General features: G+C 37.9%; 4 protein-coding genes across 4 annotated transcripts; 3 read left to right on the top strand and 1 right to left on the bottom strand.

The window, feature by feature from the left end:
• On the top strand, positions 1 to 4,009 carry LOC128524348 (zinc-binding protein A33-like). Its single transcript, XM_053496884.1, has 6 exons — positions 1 to 669; positions 1,698 to 1,793; positions 1,884 to 2,114; positions 2,243 to 2,265; positions 2,346 to 2,464; positions 2,584 to 4,009. The coding sequence occupies exons 1-6, from the start codon at positions 274 to 276 to the stop codon at positions 3,120 to 3,122; spliced, it is 1,404 nt and encodes a 467-aa protein (XP_053352859.1). The 5' UTR covers positions 1 to 273; the 3' UTR covers positions 3,123 to 4,009.
• A 473-nt stretch (positions 4,010 to 4,482) lies between these two features.
• LOC128523805 (E3 ubiquitin-protein ligase TRIM35-like) lies at positions 4,483 to 8,521 on the top strand. Its single transcript, XM_053495944.1, has 7 exons — positions 4,483 to 5,103; positions 5,246 to 5,684; positions 6,000 to 6,095; positions 6,186 to 6,416; positions 6,545 to 6,567; positions 6,645 to 6,763; positions 7,670 to 8,521. The coding sequence occupies exons 2-7, from the start codon at positions 5,289 to 5,291 to the stop codon at positions 8,224 to 8,226; spliced, it is 1,422 nt and encodes a 473-aa protein (XP_053351919.1). The 5' UTR covers positions 4,483 to 5,103; positions 5,246 to 5,288; the 3' UTR covers positions 8,227 to 8,521.
• Positions 8,522 to 12,478: 3,957 nt separating this feature from the next.
• Positions 12,479 to 14,090, bottom strand: LOC128524485 (TLR adapter interacting with SLC15A4 on the lysosome). The gene is made up of 2 exons (XM_053497064.1): positions 14,016 to 14,090; positions 12,479 to 13,897 (listed from the first exon to the last, which is right to left on the bottom strand). Exon 2 carries the CDS (start codon positions 13,893 to 13,895, stop codon positions 13,104 to 13,106), a length of 792 nt encoding a protein of 263 aa, XP_053353039.1. The 5' UTR covers positions 13,896 to 13,897; positions 14,016 to 14,090; the 3' UTR covers positions 12,479 to 13,103.
• A 2,523-nt stretch (positions 14,091 to 16,613) lies between these two features.
• Positions 16,614 to 19,430, top strand: LOC128524582 (uncharacterized protein C13orf42). Its single transcript, XM_053497214.1, has 3 exons — positions 16,614 to 16,997; positions 18,079 to 18,223; positions 18,364 to 19,430. The coding sequence occupies exons 1-3, from the start codon at positions 16,614 to 16,616 to the stop codon at positions 18,612 to 18,614; spliced, it is 780 nt and encodes a 259-aa protein (XP_053353189.1). The 3' UTR covers positions 18,615 to 19,430.
• Positions 19,431 to 23,135: the final 3,705 nt, after the last annotated feature.

The following is a 23,135-nucleotide window of genomic DNA, read 5'->3' as shown; positions in this document are numbered from 1 at the left end:
GATGTGCAGTAGTTTGAGGAAGAAGACCTGTTTAGGAATGCATGTCAGGACGAAACACCATGGAGGATTGTGTGGCAGGAGGGAAAGCTGTAAACGTGTGTGTGTAAGGGAGAATTAGTGGGAGGGGTGTGTGTCAGGAGAAAGTGTTCAGTAAATGTGTAATTTATATTTATACCCCAATAGAATTTCGAAAGAAAACAGGAAATCACGTGGTTACCATCTAGGAAATGAAAGTGAAACTCAGACTGGATCTAATAACAACAACAAAAGAAAATGGCATCTAATTTTTCAGAAGAGGATTTGTCCTGTCCTGTGTGCATTGACATCTTTAAGGATCCTGTCCTTCTATGTTGTAGTCACAGTATCTGTAAACTGTGTTTGCAGCAGTACTGGGAAACCAAACGAGCCAAAGAATGTCCAGTTTGTAGGAAAAGATCATCCAGGAACAATCCTCCCCTAAACCGGGCCTTAAAGAACCTGTGTGAGATTTTCTTACAGGAGAGAAGTCAGAGATCATTATCATCTGAACGAGTCTGCAGTCTGCACAATGAGGAACTCAAACTCTTCTGTCTGGATGATCAACAGCTGGTGTGTTTGGCGTGTCAGCATTCAAGAAAACACAACAACCACAAATTCTGCCCCATAGACGAGGCAGTAACAGATCACAAGGTAAACAGGCAAACACATCCACAAATCCTTGTAATGTTAACTTACCCTATCTTCCAAACAATAGTAGATGTAAACAAATCATGGAAGTAGCACATGTATTATACAAAAAATAGACACAGCAGAGCACTAGATAGCAATATTTACAATTATATACAATATTTTTTATATTGTATGTGTGTGCATGTGGATGTACGAGCTGAATGAGTTGGCCTCACTGGTTTTAGTGAATCAGTCCGGAAGCAAGATGATAGAAAATGGCTGTCATGTAAAGCTGTCCTGACTGAGTGAAAATCCTCAACAAAACAGAATTCACAGTCCAATACAATGGAAAACAAAATGATGTCTGTTCAAGTGTGCAGAAAACACCATGTAGCGTTGTCCCTCCCTCGCAGTCAACTGACCTCAATGCATCACGGGGATTCCCCACACAATTTAAAGGAGATTCCTTAAACACTTGGTGAAGTTGGTCAGCAAAAAACAACAGCTGTGTGCATTTCCACATGATGAAAACTTACAGGATTTGGGTAAAACAGCTGTGTGGCCACAAGACTGGACTTGGAATGATAGAAATGGTCATATGCCTATGTACCCGACTCCAGAGTGATGAATGTGTCAGAATGTACAGTGCCTCCAGAGGCACTGTACATTCTGACACATTCATCACTCTGGAGTCGGGTAGGCAGTGTTATGCCTACCCTCTGGAGGCAGTGTTATGATCTGGAGTTGCTTCAGACAGGTTTATAAAATTACCTATAAACTATTTTTTTTTAGTTAGACAAAAGTAAACACATTTAATAATTCAAATAGTTCAAATATTTCAATATTTGTTATGTTTTAGTGTCACTGTTAATGTTAGTACAGTATAACAAATGGAAATGCTATGCTGACCATTAACCACTTATTTTATTTACTTTATTACTGCATATTAAACTTTCTAAGTTGTATTTCTTTAATGAAAGGTGGTTGTAAATTAATCATAAACCCAGAATTTTCATATGTTCTTCCACAAACTTGTTTATTCCTTTCAGGAGCAGCTAAAAACTACACTAAACCCTTTAGAGAAGAAACTTAAGATCCTTAAAGATTGTAAACTGAACTGGAGTCAGACTGCAGAATATATAAAGGTTAGAATTAATAACATGGTTTTAATATTATAATTAGTATTCTGCATTATTGTAGAAAAGTTCTCATTATTTATTTCCTCTTCACTGCAGATTCAGGCCCAACACACAGAACGTCAAATTAAGGAGGAGTTTGAGAAGCTTCACCAGTTCTTACGGGATGAAGAGGCATCTAGGATTGCTGCACTGAGAGAGGAAGAGGAGCAGAAGAGTCAGATAATGGAGGAAAAGGTTGAGAAGCTGAGCGGAGAGATATCATCTCTTTCAGACACAATCAGAGCCATAGAAGAGGAGATGAGAGCTGAAGATGTTTCTTTCTTACAAGTGAGGATCATTTAGTCAATATTTATACTGTGAGAAAGTAAAACTTCCTTCCATCATCAGAAACGTCACATTTCAGTGGTCTAGAAATATAAATCATATCCACTGATGTTTGTCTTTTTGTTTAACAGAAATACAAGTCCACAGTGAAAAGGTAAGTGATGTGGTTCCCATCTCTCTCGTTCTCTGTGTTTTTGAATCCAAACCCACAGCAACACTTTTTTTTTTTTGCAGAGCCCAGTGCACACTACAGCATCCAGAGGAGCTTTCAGGAGCACTGATCCATGTGGCAAAACATCTGGCCAACCTGAAGTTCAGAGTCTGGAAGAAGATGCAGCACACTGTTCAATACAGTAAGACTCTTCCTCTTTTTTTTTCCTGTTGTTGTTGGATATTCGAAGATGAACACAGAATACCAGGTTAACAATATACTCAACATACAAATATTTTGAATGTGTGTGTGTATTTTCAGCACCTGTAACTCTGGACCCCAACACTGCTCATACGAAAGTCATTGTATCCAATGATCTGACCAGTGTGAGATTCAGTGATAAAAAACAGGAGCGTCCTGATAATCCAGAGAGATTTGATGGATTGCAATGTATCCTGGGCTCTGAAGGCTTTAACTCTGGGACACACTGCTGGGATGTTGAAGTTGAAGACTCTACACTGTGGTTAGTGGGTGTGATGACAGAATCTGCTCTGAGAAAAGGAGATATAACTTCCAGAAGTGGACTCTGGTATCTTAGGTATAATGATAGTGTATTTCGAGCACGTTCTACACCACAACCTTCCAATATCCTCTCAGTAGTGTGCAAACCCCAGAGGATCAGAGTGCACCTGGACTGGGACAGAGGAATGCTGTTATTCTTTGACCCTGTCACTAACACACACTTACACACTTTCTCCCACAGATTTACTGAAAAAATCCTGCCAATTCTAGCTGTTGCTTGTAAAGACTTTTCTCTAAAAATCCTCACAATTCCGTGCTCTGTAAGAGTGGAGTGTTAGAGTTGGTTCTAAAAAGACATGCTGTATATATTTTTATATTTTAATAATTTGTATTCTTTTGGTACAAGAAAAAGCCCTTTGTTTGGACAAGTACCTTAGAGTCATTCTTAGAGATTCTTAGAGTTCAGATCATTATATAAATAAATTTTGGCCTAGCAAGGACCTGCAATTTGGTTAATTTGAATCTATTAAAAATACAGTGAAATAATTTCTAAATAAATTGTTTATAGTTGAGAAAAAAAAAAAATTCTACATAGAAAAAACATGCCTGTGTGTGTATCCACAATCAACTAGTCCTTGAAAATGAATAAATAATCAAGTTAAAAATAACCCTACTTTTTATGCTATTTTCCAATCTGGCCTTGTTTTTTATTATTTTTTTAAATGACATAATGACTTTCAAGTAAATGTGTAGATCAATTTAAGTTAAAGTTCAACTACACCCACTTAAAACTAGAGCTACTATTGCCATTAAATTTTAAACTTGAAGGCATGTTTCAATTGGAAGTTGGACTGGCTTTGTGTAGCCAAATATTGTCACAGATTTAATATTCTATAATACAGCATTAACTGAGCAATGCTAAGCCTTGTATAGAAGAGGTGAGTAATGAGACCTGGCTCTGGGTGAAATTTATTTCACCCAAAGATAGATATGATTCAACACATCAGGTTTCTCTCTGGTTCCACATTAGAGCAAACATCCAACTTATAGAGTCATGAACAATATTCTCATGTTCACAAGAGCAAGTGAGTCTAGATATTTAATGCTCTATGTTTCTCTCTTTATGTCTACTGGAAAGAAAGATGCTGCTGTCCACCTATATATTGTCCCAGACTATGAGTGCAAACTTACTGTATAACAAACAACATATTTGATGATTAATAAATTTATTTAGTAAATCTGCAATACATTTTAGTCATTATTTATAGAAATCATTAAGCATTTATCCGCTGGTGATTAGTAAAAAAGCACAGTACTGTGTGAAAACTGAGTCAGAACTACAGTAAGAGAACAAACATAGTCAAAAAAAGATACAGTATATAATGTTGCTAAGCCAGTTTGGAGATGGGAGTGGCAAGAAAAAAAGCTTGAGCAAAGTTTATCCGTTCATTTATCTTCAGTAACTTATTCTGGTCAGACTTGTCAGATATGTAGTGAAACATTGGACCCAAGGCGGGAATACATACATAAAGAAGATTTAAAAAAAAAGAACGGATTTATTTATGAACATGACAGTTATAACACACTCCTTGTTATTGTTACTATCAAGCCAGACGATAAAGGTTAAGAAATCCTATGTGTGTGTGTGTGTGTGTGTGTGAGAGAGAGAGAGAGAGAGAGAGACAAAGGGAGAGAGTTACTGTGTGTCCGTTTGTGCTTGTGTTACTTCCGTTTACATTATCTGCCTTTTGCTTCATTGTGAGAAATTAACTATGGCCTTGTTGTTGGTGCCATATGGGATGATTTGAGCATTTTAGACCCTGCCTGTTCCCCTGTTGTTTTCACATACAACAGTCTCTAAAGTTAACACAGACAAAAATTCTCAGTGAGTAACAGTTCTTTTAGGAAAACGCATTGCTGATCAGAGAGCTTAGGGGAAATAGCAAGATTGAAACAATCTGTCAGGAAGATGCAGTAACACATATAACCACTCTTTATAATCAATGATCAACTAAAAAGACATTAGATTACTTACAAATCATTATATCTTGAGGGGGATGGGCTACAACAACAGAAGATTGCACCAGGGTTCACTACTGTAGCCAGGATCAACAGTCAAAGGCCATCATTGGCACAGACTTATCCAAACTGGATAGTTAAAGATTAAAAGGAAATCTTTTTCTAGTTTTAAAATGTTGCTAGGTTTATGACCTAAGCATTGATAATAACACATATCTTGTCTAAAACTCCGCCTATAAGGAATGGTAGAGTCTGGAATGACTGCATTCCATCGTAAGCAGCTTGCAGTGCTCTGCTCTGGTGAGTTTAGTTTTTAGATTTTTAAAAACTAATATTATCCATTTTACACAAAATTATATTACAATTACATTTTCAGTGTTGTGAAAGGAGCCAGATACTTGTGTGTTTTCAAACTGAAATCAGGGTGTCATTACTTTTCCAGGAACTCATTCTGACTGGAATGAGAAAAACAATAGAAAAACAAAATGACTTCTCCATCTTTGGAAGAGGAATTGTTCTGTCCCGTTTGCTATGAAATCTTTAAGGATCCAGTTCTCCTGCTCTGCAGTCACACTGTGTGCAACGTCTGTGTGCAGCAGTTCTGGGAGACCAAAGGATCCCGAGAATGTCCTGTTTGTAGGGGTATGTCGCCTGTGGACCCACTCCCAAACCTGGTCTTAAAGAACGTGTGTGAGACTTTCTTACAGGAGAGAAGTCAGAAAACTTCATCTGCATCTGAAAGAGTCTGCAGTCTGCACAGTAGAAAACTCACACTCTTCTGTGTGGATGATCAACAGCCTGTGTGTTTAGTGTGTCAGGATTCAAGAAAACACATAAACCACAAATTTAAGCCTATTGATGAAGCTGTAACAGATAACAAGGTAAAGAGGCTTTAAAATATACATATATTTAACTATTGAAATTGAATTTACTTTTAAGGAGTATAGGAAAACATTTTGACATAAAAGCTAAATTTTGCTCCTCTGGTGAGGCAGTAAGGCGAAAAGGAAAGCACATAAAATAGTTTATGCACATAAAGACCTATTCATCATAGACTTCTATATTGTGGCAATAATTAGTGATAGTGTTATCACTAATGTTGGTACTGTATAACAAACGGAAATGCTATACTAACCACTGACTGTTTGTTTAATGCTTTTCTGCATATCGATATTTGTTCAAATGTTCAAATTCAGGAGCAGCTCAAAATTACACTGAAGTCCCTACAGGAGAAACTGAAAATCCTTAAAAAATGTAAACTGAACTGGAGTCAGATTGTAGAACATATAAAGGTTAGAATCAATACCATGGTTTTCACGTTATGATTAATATTTTGCATCATTGCAGAAAGGTGTTCATTATTTATTTTCACTTCACTCAAGATTCAGGCCCAACACACAGAACAAAATATTAAGGAGGAGTTTAAGGAGCTTTACCAGTTTTTATTAGATGAAGAAGCAGCCAGGATCAAGGCACTGAGAGAGGAAGAGGAGCAGAAGAGTCAGAAGATGAAGAAGAAGATTGAGAAGCTGAGCAGCGATATAGAATCTCTTTTAGACACAATCAGAGACATAGAAGAGGAGATGAAAGCTGAAGACGTCTCGTTCTTACAAGTGAGAATCATTTAGTCAATATTTATACTGTGAGAAAGTAAAACTTTCTTCAATCATCAGAAACGTCACATTTCACTGGTGTAAAAATGTAAACCATATCCACTGATGTTTGCTTTGTTGTTTTACAGAACTACAACACGACAGTTAAAAGGTGATTCCTGTCTTGCTCTTTTTTCATGTTTCTAAATCCAAACCCACAGCAACACTGACTCCTGAATGTTTTTGCAGAGCCCAGTGTACACTGCAGCATCCAGAGGAGCTTTCAGGAGCACTGATCCATGTGGCAAAACATCTGGCCAACCTGAGGTTCAGAGTCTGGGAGAAGATGCAGCACACTGTTCAATACAGTAAGCATCTTTCATTCTGTGCTTGCATGTGAAATTTAAAATTGAAAACTAAAACACAACATAAATTTGTAAATAAAGTTACATAAAGTCACAAATTTTCAAAGGTGTGTCAAAAGATTTACCAGCACTCTGGCTGTATAATTTAACTTTTAGAAAAAAAGTACATCACTTTCAAGAAAATCTCTTTCCTTTCCAATAAAATTTGCCCATCTGTCAACAAGCTTTTGGATTCCCTCCTGAAAAAATGCTTTAGGCCAAACTTCATCAGAAGTAAATCTCAGTCCTTGTAAGGCTGCTTTCAGGGGATGAAACAGGTGAAAGTCCGGTGAAAGTCTGATGGACCAAAATCAGAACTATGGGGTGGATGCTTTAACATGTAAAAATTAAGCAGAGTGTCTACAGTGTGGGCAGAAGTGTACATTGTTTATCATCAGCCGTAGACGTGGATGGGTATCTGGCTCCTTCTTGATGTCTAACACTTGTATCTATTCATACACATGTTTTGGTGACAAAATACTTTCTTCAAACTGGGCAAAAAGTCTGTGATAAACAACAGCGCTAGGTACACCCTCAGACCACTACTGTAATAGTGTAAATCACAAGTGGGCATACTTGCTTGCACTGTAATTACAAATGAATTGATGTATCACATTCACACCTACACAGCGATCACTAGGGAGATGGTAGTCTTGAATGGAAAGGACTGATAAGACAGAATGGGCAACAGAAATTTTAAAATAACCAGAGTGCAGATAATTTTTGACTCACCCACGTAAACGATGTAAATTTTTTTAAAAGAACTACGTTGTAACTTTAAGCTTTTTTTTTTGCTGTTGATCTTTCTCTAACTTTCTGTGTGTGTGTGTGTGTGTGTGTGTGTGTGTGCGTGTGTGCGTGTGTGTGTAGCACCTGTAACTCTGGACCCCAACACTGCTGATCCTAGACTCATAGTATCTGCTGATCTGACCAGTGTAAAACGCAGTGTTGAGAAACAGAATCTTCCGGATAATCCAGAGAGATTTGATTGCTATGGATCTATCCTGGGCTCTGAGGGCTTTAACTCAGGGACACATTTTTGGGATGTTGAAGTTGGAGACTCTGCACAGTGGGCACTGGGTGTAATGACAGAGTCTGCTCAGAGGAAAGGAGATATATTCATCAGAAGTGGAATCTGGTATATGTGGTATAGGAACGGTAAACATGCAGTGTGTTCTACACCAGATTCAGTCACTCGGATCCTAACAGTGTATGAACTCCAGCGGATCAGAGTGCAGCTAGACTGGGACAGCGGAAAGCTGTCATTCTCCAACCCTCTTACTAACACAAACTTACACACTTTCACACACACATTTACTGAGAAATTACTGCCATTTTTAACGGACACTTATAAATCGACTTCTCTAAAGATCCTCCCACGTCAGTGCTCTGTCAGAGTGAATTGGTTAGAGCTGGTTCAGAAATAAAATATTCAGTTTTAATAATCTGTTACTCATGAATGTCTTTAATTACAGGTTTTTTATTTTTACATCTTAGTTTATTCTGTTGTATCAACAGTTATATTTTGCTCTTGCCAAATTAATCTAAATTATTATACGTTTGACCTCAGAGCACACAGTTATAGAAGGGATGTCTAGTTGTGATATCCGGTGTCACCCAATTGAGGATGGGTTCTCTTCTGAGACTGTTTTCTTTTAAGGTTTTTTCCTGATGCCAAATCAAAGTGTTTTTCCTTGCCATAGTCACCTCTGGCTTGCTTACAAGGGTTAAAAATTATATATATATATATATATATATATATATATATATATATATATATATATATATAAACTAATTTTATTTATATCCTAAACTTTTATTTCTGTAAAGCTTTAACAATGTCCATTGTTAAAAGTGATATACAAATAAAATTTTATTGAATTAAATTAAATTATTGATTATTATTTAATGCAAATGTTGCTTTTGGGAGTTAATGAATACACCTTAAATTTTTCTACAACAACTTAGACCATTCTATTTCATGTCTAGTTTTCTTACATACATACTGTACATTGCAAAAAAATTTAATTACTGTATTGATGTTCTATAATCAGAGTACAATAGCATTCAGTTTCATGACTTTTAGCTTTTCACTCTAGACTGCAGTATGAAAAGCATGGTTCAGTACGGCATTATACACACAAAAGAAATTGTGTCTCAAACTTAAATTGATTATGTAACAGTGTTATTGGATTTTTAAATTACCATGACTTTATAGCCAATTTTGCTGCAATTGCTTTGTTTTACAGGACTTAAACTGACCAACCATATAGGCATAATTATAGCCACTTAAAGTTCTTATGCATAACTTATATAAAACTTTGGGTTGATAGAATTTGATGAGTTACACCCAAGTAGCTCCAAATTTTATGTTAGTCCAGCAAAAAAGCACATTATAATTAACTAGTTAGAATCACAAACTGCACAGCCTAAATGGACTGAGCTACAATCATTGAAACTACTTATAGTCATGTTAAAGAAACAGTGACAAGTAAAAAAAAAAAAAAAGATTTTTTTTTATAAGCCCGATGGGTATAATGATTTAGTCAAGTCATGATTTGATTTGATTTTAGATACTGGCTTTAAAAATTTGTATTAAAAAAAGAAACACCGGTTCACCATATTAAAAAAAAATAGATTTAACAAATTTTGATTAAATGAATGTCTTCATAAATGTCCACAGCAGGACCTATAGAGTCATTTTAAAAAGGAGGACTCAACAATCAGCTAAAAATGCCCGCCCCCTGAAAGCTAGGGAAAGGCTCTTTTTTTACCCAGTATAATATGACTGTATAACTGTATGACCTATAATGTGTGTTGATTGTTGTAATCCACAGCTATTGGGCCCAATAGTGTGCTCCTATGTGTATTGTATACAGTATCGTAAGCAGATTAGTGCCTCTGGTGATCAAATAGTGCGATTACATTAGATCTGTAATTAAAACAATGCCTATTTTCCCCATGAGAATCACCTTTCCCACAATGCAAATCAGCAATTCTTTTGCCTTACAATGCTTGGGGTCAGGCTGCAGCCCACTGAATTCAGAGCAGACCCTTTTAAAGGGGTCATACAGGCCTACATGCACTTTTTTAAGCCGTTTGGACTAAACTGTGTATTAGGAGAGTGCGTACACAACCACTCTACGATGATAAAAAGCCGCCCAGTGGTTTTCTTTTCATTTATTACAATAACATGCCCCTTCTGAAATCAGGCCAATCGCAAATGCCTGTCGATGTGACGCCACATCACAAGATTCCGCTCCTACACTAGTTGATTGACACTGGTGTTTTAGCAAAGACCCGCCCCGAGTGAGAAGAAGCTGTCGGCCATTGTTTTTCGCCGCTGGAGCAAAATGGCGCCTAAGCGAGTGTTGTGTACAGTTGTTGGGTGTAATAGCGAACACAGCAGTCATCATTCACTACCTAGGGTTAGTGACCTAGGGAACCTACCTAGGGTTAGGTATATGAGCCACTGAGGACGCAGTGGCTGAATTTAGTTTTTAAAGCTAACGTCCCCGCCGATTTACCTAAATGCGTTCATGTTTGCGATAATCATTTTTCACCAGACTGCTTTATAAACGCGGGTCAATATAAAGCAGGTTTTACTAGGAAGCAGCTCCTAAAAATGGATCTGTACTAATGCTTTGTTTTCCTGCTTCATCTTCACCAGGCTCGGTGAGTGTAATTCCTTTTACTATGACTCTTTGCAAATCGCCCTTTCTAATAATCATGATGAATGCGGAGTGTAAATTAACTTATACTCTCATAGAACATGGTTATGGCTTTTTCTCTGTGTACATTCGTCTCTATATAATCCCTAATCGCCCGTTTATAATAAACAATGCATTAAGGTGATTGTCAAGTTGCAAACTGTGTTCGTAGTCGGAAAACTATATTATGCTTACCTTTGTTACGTTAGATGGTTTATAACGATGTCTGTCGAAGATTAAGAAGTCATGTAAACTCAGCAGAGGTCATGAGCATTTAAATTAGCATGTACTGAAACAGGTTGCTAAAAACAGAGCTAGTTTTTACCAGGTAAAAGTAGTGTTTTTTTTACACAATTCCTTTGAATTTTTAATTAACGTATAATACAAACTTTTCATTAGGACCCTAAAGATCATATTAACATTTAATGAAAAATGGGATGTGTAGGACCTTTAAGCAGCATTTCTTAAACGGGTCATACAGGCCTACATGCACTTTTTTAGGCTGTTTGGACTGAACTGTGTGTTAGGAGAGTGCGTACACAACCACTTTACGATGATAAAGAGCCGCCCAGTGGTTTTCTTTTCATTTATTACAATAACATGCCCCTTCTAAAATCAGGACAATCGCAAATGCCTGTCACTGTGACGCCACACCACAAGAGGCCGCTCCTACACTAGTTGATTGACACTGGTGTTTTAGCAAAGACTCGCCCCGAGTGAGAAGAAGCTGTCGGCCATTGTTTTTTCGCTGCTGGAGCAAAATGCCGCCTAAGCGAGTGTGGTGTACAGTTGTTGGGTGTAATAGCGAACACAGCAGTCGTCATTCACTACCGACATCTGAGCCGCTGAGGACGCAGTGGCTGAATTTTGTTTTTAAAGCTAACGTCCCCGCCGATTTACCTAAATGCGTTCATGTTTGCACTAATCATTTTTCACCAGACTGCTTTATAAACGCAGGTCAATATAAAGCAGGTTTTACTAGGAAGCTGCTCCTAAAAAATGGATCTGTACTAACGCTTCGTGTTGCTGCTTCATCTTCACCAGGCTCAGTGAGTAATTTCTTTTTCTATGAATCTTTGCAAATCGTCTTTTCTAATAATCACGATGAATGCGGAGTGTAAATTAACTTATACTCTCATAGAACAACATGGTTATGTAGTCTTCTCTATGTACACCCGTTAAATTATGCCCATGCAGTGATGAGAAAGACAAATCGAGTCGATGCATGTCCATTCTTTAAATTTCTGCATTGTCAGGCGATATTACAAACTTCCGCGTAGGTTCCGTACTTAAATCAAACCAAAAACTACTTTTTTGGTTTGATTTAAGGGCTCAGGTTCTATATTCCAGCGTTTTCCAGTTTGGACTGCATTACCCACAAAGCACTGCGTTGTGGGCAATGCTTTGTGGGTAATGAAGTCCAAAGCATTGCCCGCACTGGATTCCACTCCCGTGGCTATACCCCATGTGTGTTGTGAAGACACGCCCCACAGAACTGGGGGGGGCGGGCTCAGCAGAGATCATAAGCATTTAAAGGAACATGCACTGAAATAGGTTGCTGAGAACAGAGCTAGTTTTTACCAGTTAAAAGTAGTGTTTTTTTTTACACAACCATTGAGAATTTTTAATTAAATATATTATAAACTTTTCATTAGGACCCTATGATCCCTTTAAATAATCACTTTTTTTGGGGGGATAAAGACTAATAAAAGTCTTTTAGGGCTGTTACTGGAAAATAATAAAAAATAAAAAATCCTGGATTAACCACTACTATGAAAGAGTATTTTTGTTTTATACTTTTATACTTTTATACTCTAATATAGTGTGGAACATCTCCGGGGAGTATGTGGGATGGAGTCTCATTTATGATAATTAATGAGTGACAGAAGCTCTATAGGTCACAGAGCTCTCTCTCACTCTTACTTTTTCTTTCTCTCTCTCTTTCTCTCTAGCTTTCCACTAAGGGGGAATTAGCTGGTGGAGAGAGTGATGGGTCTGATTTTCCTCTACATCAACCGAGGAGAGTAGATGAAATCTGTGTTGGGTTTTAGTTTTAAACAAGTAATGCATTGTGCAAAATGATTAGAGACAAACTAGGTGGATGTAAATAGCATTTTAATACACAGAGTAATAAGTGAAGTGAAAAAAGATAGAGGTGGCATATAGCATTTTTAAAAATGCATGAAATTGTCAGCAAAGTTTATTCATCCTTCTTTAGTAAACAGTTTATGCTTGTCAGAGATGTGAGGGATCCCTTCCTTCATATACATATATGATTGACATTTCTGATGTGTATTCTTACATTTCCTTTCTGTCTCAAAACGTAAATATGTTCATCTATCACACAAAGTGTACAATTGATGTTTTGAGGATTTTTTTTTCATTTCCTTTACTTTTTTTGTTCTTAAAATCACAAATAAACACAACAGCTGCCACTAAAATATACTAAATCCCACACTTTCTGTTTTTCTATAATATACATTATAAATGGACAACTAGAATTGACACATACTTTTTTTTCTTCCAGCTTTATAACTTTCCATCACTGCCTTGCACCCTCTCTTTCTCTCCTGCTTTTCTTCTCTTCGTTATTTTCACTTTGTCTGGGTGGAGATCTGCAGCAGTGGTGTACTGAATTGACTGGACTGCTGGGTGCTGGTGGCTTTCAGCAGGCAGCTGAGAAGCATGTCTTTAACCTGCCCCGTCTCTAGCTTGTGTTCTCGACTCAGCTGTATCGTGATCTGCTCCAGCTCAGACGCTATGATAGGGCTCTCAGTCAGGTACTCTGTGTACAGCTCCAGCAACTTCTGTTCCAGGTAACCATTAAGCTCTGCGTTAGAAAGGGGACGACCATCCTGCAACAGAGAGAGACGTTCACGCGAACTGCCCTCTCTCCAGCGTCTGGAACTGCTGAATTCAGGAAGCAGGGGAGGAAGAAGGGAGGGGGGAGGAACATCTCTGGAAAGCAGGAAGGGCCCAGGATGTTGGTCCTGAGTGGAACTGCCTTCTGGATTACCTGCACCAGGACTAAGAGGCAGCACCTGGCCTCCAGCAATGTACAGATCATTGTAGTGTTGGCAGATGCTTTGACAACTTGAGGGCACAAGGAAAGCCTCTGTTCCTGGAGAAGGTGCCCGGCCAGGGATGCCCACACCAGGTGACAGTTGTCGGCAATCTGGGGGTGCTACCAAAAAGGGTTGAGAGTCACCATGTTGGATATGTAGCTCTTGAAAAGTGTTTCCTTGGACAGGAACTTGAATTTTTGTTGATAGATTGGTGGTCAGTGAAGGAGTTCTAGCAGCAGTGACTGAGTGGCAAGTGGGAGGATCCACACACTCAGAGTCAGAGCAAAAAGTCATATGCCACAACCTGCTTTCACAAAGCATCCCTACTCAAAAGGTACACACATGCATACACATATTACAAAGAATATTAGAAATTATTAACTAACATTTAACACAAGTAACATGTAACACAATTAAACACAATTAAAGCTTATAGCTCACCTATTGTGGTGATAAAACGTGTCTACGGCTGCCTGTAACTGAAGCGCGTCTACTTTGGTTCAGCGAGCATGTAAGAGTTGAAGTGAAACTTTTGCCCATCTCCGCCGGTTATAAACAGTGCTACATGAGGAAGTGAAAGAATCATCTGTGATTCCTAAAGTTGTGTATCACGCAATCAAACTGTATTACAATTATTATGTGATACTACATAGCATATTAGTATAGTATATTAATATTGATCTTAATATTACGTTTTATGTTTAAAATCTTGATATGTAAGTTGGAAATGTACTAAGGTCCAGCCATTCCAAAAAAATTTAACACAGTGAATCCTTGGAGATGAACTGCAGTGATCGTACTTCAAAGGAATCAGCAAGACTTTTAGGTTTATTACAGACATATGGTCAGAAATAAGTTCATTTGGATCAAGACATTCTTATAAGGACACTAATAATTTAGATGAATTGTACCTTTCGTGGTCTTAGCACAGCTGTTATATGAGAAGAGGAAGAGATTAATTTCAGTTTCTTAGGAATAAAAAGTACTCAGAATTTCAACCAGAAAATAATTCCCAGACTTGCACCTGAAGATATATCATTACATGTGGTTAGTTTTTCCTTTATAACAAGTATGTGCATGTAAGTTTAGTTCTAACATTAATAATGGCCAATGAGCAACTTAAAATATAAGAAAAAGAAAACAAGTTAGAAAAAAAGTTTGAAAGACTGTGGCACGTTTAGAAAAAGCTAACCAGCCAAGCTCCTTATAAAAATATTTAAAAAAAACTTAACCCAATTAGAAGTCACCTTGCCTAATATTTAAGTACCAGTTTTCTACATTAGGACTATATTTATACCTATATCTAAAACTATACCACTTATTTCATTTTATAATTGTGTAAAGTCCCAAAGACTAAACCATTGTGAAACTTGAACTGAGACCCTATCATACTATTAAGCATTACACCATGGGAAATGTGGATTATAAAGTCTTATTTAATTAGTACAAATGTCTCTAGTGTTAGTAATAATACTTAGGTCCATATCTGCATGTTGTGCAGAGACTGAGAGATTTTAAATGGTTACTTTGGTTTTCTGCAATCCTAAACAGTATGTCAAGTAGATGGGGAAAAAATTGATTCAGTTACATATTGTGATTCTTTTGTGTAGCAATCCATGTAGGTCCATACTGATTTTTTATTTTTTAATTATTTTTGTATTTACGTGTGTTTGATTTGAGGTGTTAAATGTTGCTATTACTCTACAATCCTTAAATAATAATAATAATAATAATATAGTAACTGATTATTCATGAAATTGAGAAAAAGGTAACGTGAAAATATTGTATCGGCTGGCCCCTGGGGATTCCCAGCCCTAAGGTCAAATGTGTCCCTTGGTTAGCATGATTATAGATAGTTTCTATAAATATGACTATTGTGTTTGCGTTCATGATATGGCATAATCACAAGTTTGTGGACACATTATCATCACCCTCACATGTGCTTGTTTAACATCTCATTCCAAATCCAACCTGCTTTTGATGTTATAATAACCTTTACCCTTCGGGGAAGGCTTTCCACTAGATTGAACAGTGTAGCTATGGGGATTTTGCTCATTCAGCTACAAATGCATTAGTAATATCTGACACTGACAACAAATGAGAAAGTCTGCATTACAGGTCATACATTGAGGGTAAGGATATGGCTCTGCGCAGCTCACTTGAGTTCTACCACTTCATTAAGCAGACCATGTTTTTATAGAGCTCACTTTATGGACCATATTTTTATGCGTAAAGGTATTATCATGCTGGAACAGGTTTGGGCCTCTCAGTGCTTTTTAGTAGAAATTGTAATGTTACAGCATTAGATAATTATCTGCTTTCAAATTTGAGGCAACAGTTTAGGAAACCTATCTTAAACCAAAGAAAGTAAAAAAAATTATTAGGAACACCTATAGTTATTGCAGTTAACTAATTGTCCAATTATGTCCAATCCCTGGGCTTGGTGGGTTTCCTCTGGGTACTCTGGTTTCCTCCCATAGCCCAAAGATATGCAGATTAGTCTAATTGGCTGTCCTAATGTGGTATATTTCACTTTGTGACCATGCACACGGGATAAAGCCATATAGACGATGAGTGAGTGATCACATTATTTTTCCAGATCTAGTCAATCAGGGACCAGATGGACAGTCTTAGTTTCATTTCACTACTGAGGTAATGAACGTCTGTTGACATAGAAAGCACCTGATTATCAAAGTGTATCCTACTACTCGTGTCGCTGATTCATTATTAAAGTTTGGTTTTGAGTTACGGAGTTGGTTGCCCTGGTTACGTTAGACAGCAAACACCGCGAGGCAAAATGAGATTAGCGTTTGCATGCAGGCCTACTATTATTAAAAATAGTTATTTCAATTAGGTTATATTTCATTTTTAACTCTAGTTGTATCTCAGTTTCTTTTTTTTTATTCAATGTACGCGGTTGTAAGTCGTTCTCCCATGTAGGTTTTATGAAGTTAATTCAGATCGGGGATGGACGCAGATCGCCAGCTTCCATTTGAATTCTTATAACCTGGTGACAGTGTGGTCAGTGTGTGCGCTGTGATGTTCAAGAAAATTAACGCGGCTTTTCGGCCGAATCGCGGCCCCGGCGCGCGGGAAGATTACCACAGCGCATGCACGGTGAAGCTCGTGCGCAGCGCCTCCATGCTCGCGGTGGGAGAGCGGTGTCGCGCGCAGAGCGACTCGACGCTGAAGCGAAGCGCGAGCGCGCTGAGTGTGCAGTCCAGCAGCAGCACGCTGTACTACTACCACAGCCGAGAGGAGCGCGTGTGGCTGTACACTCAGAACCACGAGTGTCTGGAGTACCTGCAGCAGCTGGTCGCGCTCAGGCGCCGCTACACCAAGAGCGTCAGCGACCTGAAGCAGGAAAGCGCACGGCGAGAGCAAACCTCCAGCAAGAAGAAGCCTGCACCCCAGCCACCACAGGTGAATAAGTCTTTTATAGTAAAATGTGTTGTAGTATTTTTTTATTAGCTGCAATAAAGACAATCAAGATAGATAATTAGTTATCAATGTCGTTTAATGCAAGCTTGCCTGGCTCAAAAACAGGCAAGCTTGTGTTGATTAGGGTTAAACCATGATACACTACCCGGCCAAAAAAAAAGTCACCAGCGTTAGGTAAGAATCTGCCTTTGAATAATCACTGCAGTGATTGATATCGTTTAGCTGGCAAAAAGTTATTTAACCCTTTAGTATACTGAACGACCAGGTTTTTCCTCATCAATTTGTGGCACGGGCATACTCCAAGATAACAAAGCCAGGATCCACTCAATCATAGTCTATACTGCTACTGGGGGCGTGGAGCCTATCCAAGAACACTTGGCATGCCTAAGCCTGGACAGGGTGCCAATCCATTGCAGAGCACACACACACACACTCATTCACACACTACAGGCAATTTGGGAACTTTTAATCTGCATGTATCACAACTGCATGGATTGGCCAGCCCAAAGTCCAGACCTGAACCTAATTGAGAATCTTTTTAATGTTTTGGAGAAGGCTCTACACAGTGGCCCAATTCTCCCAATACAAGATCTTGGAGAGAAATGGGATGGAAATAAATGTTGTGACCTTGAATATGCTTATCAAATCAATGCCAATGCCATAATTAAAGCAAAAGGCCGTCCAATTAACTATTAGTGATGTGTGTGACTCTTTTTGGCCGGACTGTATACATTTTCCCCATGCCAAGCAAATTTTTTAAATCAGGGTTCTCAACCTGTTATTTATACATTTAAACAATGAGTATTTATAAATTATGCATATACAAACATTTACACATTTACAATGTATTTAGTTCTGTTCTGTTTTTCTTCATTAGTTACTTCGTGGCAATATTTACCTACTTTAGTGCTTTTCTCTTAGCATAGCTGAGCTTGCATAAAAATTTTTTTTTTTTTATAAATAACTTTTTGATAATTGAGTTGATCTCAATTAAGCCTGTGAGCACATAATCTTTTCCACACAACATACCCATGCATTGTTTTTTTTTCCAAATATTTTAAAGCATGTAAGTGCACAACCATCTGCCCCACCAATTCCCAGCGAAGAGGACACGCTACAGTTCTTTGATGCCATTATTGCCAGTTGTGACTCAGAGCGCACAAGAAAACCACATGTGGATGATGGCCATGCAGATGTAGACTTTATTGGTATGTTGAGAAATCTTTGCTGAACCACTGACCAGTTGTTTTTATTGCGAACATATTTAACGTGACCAATTTCTATGCACATTTTTTTTGTTCTGTCAAGTCATTATTCTTTATCTTGTCTTCATTTTGCCTTTCCACAGTGGCAACCAGTACAAGTCAGCATGACCTCCATTCTAACTGGATGTTGCGAGACCCTCGGCGGATATCCACAGATGTGTCTCGGCTGAAGCGGGAAGAGATATGCTTAGATGAAGGTGCTTGGAGGAAGGCAGCAGCTGGGACCACAAGCAGTATGAGACGGCTGCAGAGAAACCCCATTCATCTACCCAAAGTGGTAGAAAGTGCCTTGCAGACCCTGCGCTTCAGGCCCAAGCTTAAGAAGAAAGATTAGCACATGGGATTGACTGCAAATGACTGATAAGCATCCCAGCTGATTTACAATCACATTCTATGATAATGGATAAGCCATTCACATATTTCATTTGTTTCAGACAACAGTCGAAAAAGTTCTGAAGCAGAATGCACTCACTCTTCAACAGCTTTCCGAGTAATGCATCTTTCACCACAAAGAGTTGACGAATCTGACCTTCACCACAAAGCAGACTTAAAGTACTATCCAAACACAGGAAATAAAAAAAGGAATATTATGACTGGGGAGGCTGGAATAATTAAGCATAGACTTCCAGTTTGAGGAACAAGCCTTCGATGGTGTCCAAAGCTGCTAGGAGTGAGCTGAGTGGTGTGTTGTAAAAAATGGATGTGAGCATGGTGACGTAATATTGGGGTAGTAAAGCTCCCTCACTGACCAAATTCATTAATAATCCACAACAGATCAGAGTCTCTGTTTCAGGAGTTTTCAACAGCAGTAGGGCATGACCAAGTGATTATAAATGGAAAAAAAAAGAAAAGAGTCACCCAGCACAGGTAATAAGACTCTCTCCTACTCAACAAACCTCAATTAGAGACTTGTCTACAGGAGAGCATATTAAATCACTCAGCTGCTTAGGCACTGTGAAGTGCTGTACATAACCTGATCCTTCAGGCTATTCTAAAATGCTTCATGGCCGGATATGAAACCTCAATCTAGTCTACTCCTAACCACATAATCATTTCTCTGATTTTACAAACCTGTATAAGCCTAAATTGTTAACAGGAAAACACGTTTGGAAAACAAATGGTTTAAATAATAATAAAAATAAAAAAAATGTGTAAATAAATGTGAAACATTTAAAGTGCCTTTGTTATATATAAGGGCTATTTTTATTAGTACATCTTTTTCTTATTAAAAAATAAACATTTAAACATAAAATATGTCTCTTATTTATCTCAACCTTTTTCTAAAAAAATCTATTTTATTAAGAAGCATAATTTATGAGAGAGATAGATTGAGTGAGAGATAATCTCACTTTTTGTTTGTAAATAAAAGTCACAAAGAGGAATGTACACTTTCTTTTAGGCAGGAAAGAGGAAGCAAAACAAACAAGTAGCATACACAGACACAAATTATATATATATTGACCTCAATGTGTGTGTGTGTATATATATATATATATATATATATATATACAGTGAGGTCAATAAGTATTTAATTACCCTGTGATTTTGCAAGTTCTCTTACTTAGAAATCATGGAGGGGTATACAATTTTTTAGCATAGGTGCTTTTCCACTGTGAAAGACAGAATCTAAGAAGAAAAATCCGGAAATCACATTGTATGATTTTTTTTACAATTTATTTGTGAATTACTGTGTCAACTTAGTATTTAATCATTTGCTTATCAGCCAGATTTCTGACCCTCAAAGACCATTTATTTTGCTTTTAAATAGTCCAGGGACCATTTGGATGTCATGGTAGAAAGTCCTGTGGTCAGATGAGCCCAAAGTAGAACTTTTTTGTCTTAACTCCATTCGCCATGTTTGGAGGAAGAAGAATGATGAGTATCATCCCAATAAAGCCATACCTACAGTGAAGCATGTACTGTTGGCACAGTAATTCAGAAATAAATTGTTTAAAAAAATCCTACAATGTGATTTCCAGATTTTTCTTTTTAGATTCTGTCTCTCACAGTGGAAATGCACCTATGCTGAAAATTGTAAGAGAAGAAAAGTAAGAGAACTTGCAAAATCACGGTGTGATCAAATACAGTGTGTGTGTGTATATATATATATATATATATATATATATATATATATATATATATATACCTAAAGGATTATTAGGAACACCATACTAATACGGTGTTTAACCCCCTTTCGCCTTAAGAACTGCCTTAATTCGTGGCATTGATTCAACAAGGTGCTGAAAGCATTCTTTAGAAATGTTGGCCCACATTAATAGGATAGCATCTTGCAGTTGATGGAGATTTGTGGGATGCACATCCAGGGCACAAAGCTCCCGTTCCACCACATCCCAAAGACGCTCTATTGGGTTGAGATCTGGTGTCTGTGGGGGGCATTTTAGTACAGTGAACTCATTGTCATGTTCAAGAAACGAATTTAAAATGATTCGAGCTTTGTGACATGGTGCATTATCCTGCTGGAAGTAGCCATCAGAGGATGAATACATGGTGGTCATAAAGGGATGGACATGGTCAGAAACAATGCCCAATTAAAAAAGGGTAGCCCTGATGCCCAATTGGCATTAAGGGGCCTAAAGTGTGCCAAAAAAACATACTCAACACCATTACACCACCACCACCAGCCTGCACAGTGGTAACAAGGCATGATGGATCCATGTTTTCATTCTGTTTATGCCAAAATCTGACTCTACCATTTGAATGTCTCAACAGAAATCGAGACTCATCAAACCAGGCAACATTTTTCAGTCTTCAACTGTCCAATTTTGGTGAGCCCGCGCAAATTGTAGCCTCTTTTTTCTATTTGTAGTGGAGATGAGTGGTACCCGGTGGGATCTTCTGCTGTTGTAGCCCATTCCCCTCAAGGTTGTGCGTGTTGTGAGTGGTTATTTCAGTCAAAGTTGCTCTTCTATCAGTTTGAATCAGTCGGCCCATTCTCCTCTGACCTCTAGCATCAACAAGGCATTTTCGCCCACAGGACTACCGCATACTGGATGTTTTTCCCTTTTCACACCATTCTTTGTAAACCCTAGAAATGGTTGTGCGTGAAAATCCCAGTAACTGAGAAGATTGTGAAATACTCAGACTGGCCCGTCTGGCAACAACAACCATGCCACGCTTAAAATTGCTTAAATCACCTTTCTTTCTCATTCTGACATTCAGTTTGGAGTTCAGGAGATTGTCTTGACCAGGTCCACACCCCTAAATGCATTAAAACAACTGCCATGTGATTGGTTGATTGGATAAATGCATTAATAAGAAATTGAACAGGTGTTTCCTAATAATCCTTTAGATAAGTATATATATATATATATATATATATATATATACAGTGGGGGAAAAAGTATTTGATCCCCTTCAGATTTTCTAAGTTTGCCCACTTACAAAGATATGAAGGGTCTATAATTTTTTATCATAGGTTTATGGTAAAAGATTGAGACAGAATATCAAACAAAAATCCAGAAAAAGCACATGATACAAATGTTATGAATTAAGTTTCATTTCAATTAGGGAAATTAGTATTTGATCCACTAGCAAAACATGACTTAGTACTTGGTAGAGAAACCCTTGCTGGAAAGCACAGTGGGAAGACATTTCTTGTAGTTGTTTACCAGATTTGCACACATCTTGGAATGCATTTTGATCCACTATTCTTTACAGATTTTATCTTAATGTTTTAGGTTTCTTGCCTGTTGCTTGGCAACTCGAGGTTACAGCTCTCTTAGTGAATTTTCTATTGGATTACGGTCTGAAGACTGGCTAGACCACTCCATGACCTTAATGTGCTTATTCTTGAGCCACTCCTTAGTTGCCTTGGCAGTTCGTTTGGGGTCATTTTCATGCTGGCAGACCCATCCACAACCCATCTTCAGAAGGTTCTCATCCAAAATTTTACAACACATGGCCTCATCCATTGGTCCCTCAGTGCAGCAAAGTCAATCTGTATCTTTAGCAGAGAAACAGCACCGAAGCATAATGCTTTCGCCGCCGGGCTTGACTCTAGGGACTGTGGTGTTCTTAGGGTTATAGTCAGGAATTTTCTTCCTCCGAAAACAGCAAGTCAAGTTGATGACAAAGAGCTTAATTTTGATCTTATCTGACCACAACAGTTCATCCCAATCTTTCTGTTTATTGGCAAACATGTGTCTTCTTGAGTAGGGGAAGCCTTGATGCACTGAAGGATATTAATCCATGCAGTATTGTGTTACCAATGGTTTGTTTGGTGACTGTTCTCCCAACTGCTTTGAGATCATTCACAAGCTCCTCCCGTGTAGTTCTGGGCTGGTCCCTCATTTTTCTCATGATTATTCTCACTCCATTAGGTGAAATTTTGCAAATTGGGCCATTAATGTTTACCTTGTATTTTTTTCTATTTGTAAATAATCGCTCCAGCAGTTGTCTCCTTCCTTACCAAGCTTCTAGCTAATGGTCTTGTAGCCCATTCAAGCCTTGTGCGATAAAAATTACAGACCCATCATTTCGTTGTAAGTGGGCAAACTTAGAAAATCTGTAGGGGATCAAATACATATATATGTATATATGTGTGTAAAATGTCTTTGTATACCTTCACACTATTTCTGTGAGGTTTGTCTATGTATCTGAAGTCATTTAACTAGGCCATAGCTGGACCACACTTTTTCTAATTTTATTGAAATAGTCTATGAATTTGACTTAATAAATCAAGAAATTTGAGTACATGGTACTAAAGTGACTTTGCAATGCCTAAGACTAATAAAAAAATAAAAGAAAAACACACAATGGTAGTGTAGTTCCGCTGAAAAAGTGGAGTTCAAAAATAATAAAAGGGGTGGGGGATAAATTGATATTGCTCACAACC

This window comes from Clarias gariepinus, chromosome 5 (assembly GCF_024256425.1).
Source record: "Clarias gariepinus isolate MV-2021 ecotype Netherlands chromosome 5, CGAR_prim_01v2, whole genome shotgun sequence".
In the NCBI taxonomy this organism is placed as follows: Eukaryota; Metazoa; Chordata; class Actinopteri; order Siluriformes; family Clariidae; genus Clarias; species Clarias gariepinus.
The sequence above is the reverse complement of the archived record's forward strand: the minus strand, read 5'-3'. Positions and strand labels throughout refer to the sequence as shown.

Bases quoted from the DNA above. Each gene is read 5' to 3' on its own strand.
- LOC128524348 (XM_053496884.1), top strand. From the start codon at position 274: ATGGCATCTAATTTTTCAGAAGAGGATTTGTCCTGTCCTGTGTGCATT. The intron at 1,794-1,883 runs GTTAGAATTAAT...TCTTCACTGCAG, and splicing joins AGACTGCAGAATATATAAAG to ATTCAGGCCCAACACACAGA. The intron at 2,465-2,583 runs GTAAGACTCTTC...GTGTATTTTCAG, and splicing joins GCAGCACACTGTTCAATACA to CACCTGTAACTCTGGACCCC.
- LOC128523805 (XM_053495944.1), top strand. From the start codon at position 5,289: ATGACTTCTCCATCTTTGGAAGAGGAATTGTTCTGTCCCGTTTGCTAT. The intron at 6,096-6,185 runs GTTAGAATCAAT...ACTTCACTCAAG, and splicing joins AGATTGTAGAACATATAAAG to ATTCAGGCCCAACACACAGA. The intron at 6,568-6,644 runs GTGATTCCTGTC...ATGTTTTTGCAG, and splicing joins TACAACACGACAGTTAAAAG to AGCCCAGTGTACACTGCAGC.
- LOC128524485 (XM_053497064.1), bottom strand. From the start codon at position 13,895: ATGCTTTGTGAAAGCAGGTTGTGGCATATGACTTTTTGCTCTGACTCT.
- LOC128524582 (XM_053497214.1), top strand. From the start codon at position 16,614: ATGTTCAAGAAAATTAACGCGGCTTTTCGGCCGAATCGCGGCCCCGGC. The intron at 16,998-18,078 runs GTGAATAAGTCT...AATATTTTAAAG, and splicing joins CTGCACCCCAGCCACCACAG to CATGTAAGTGCACAACCATC. The intron at 18,224-18,363 runs GTATGTTGAGAA...GCCTTTCCACAG, and splicing joins TGCAGATGTAGACTTTATTG to TGGCAACCAGTACAAGTCAG.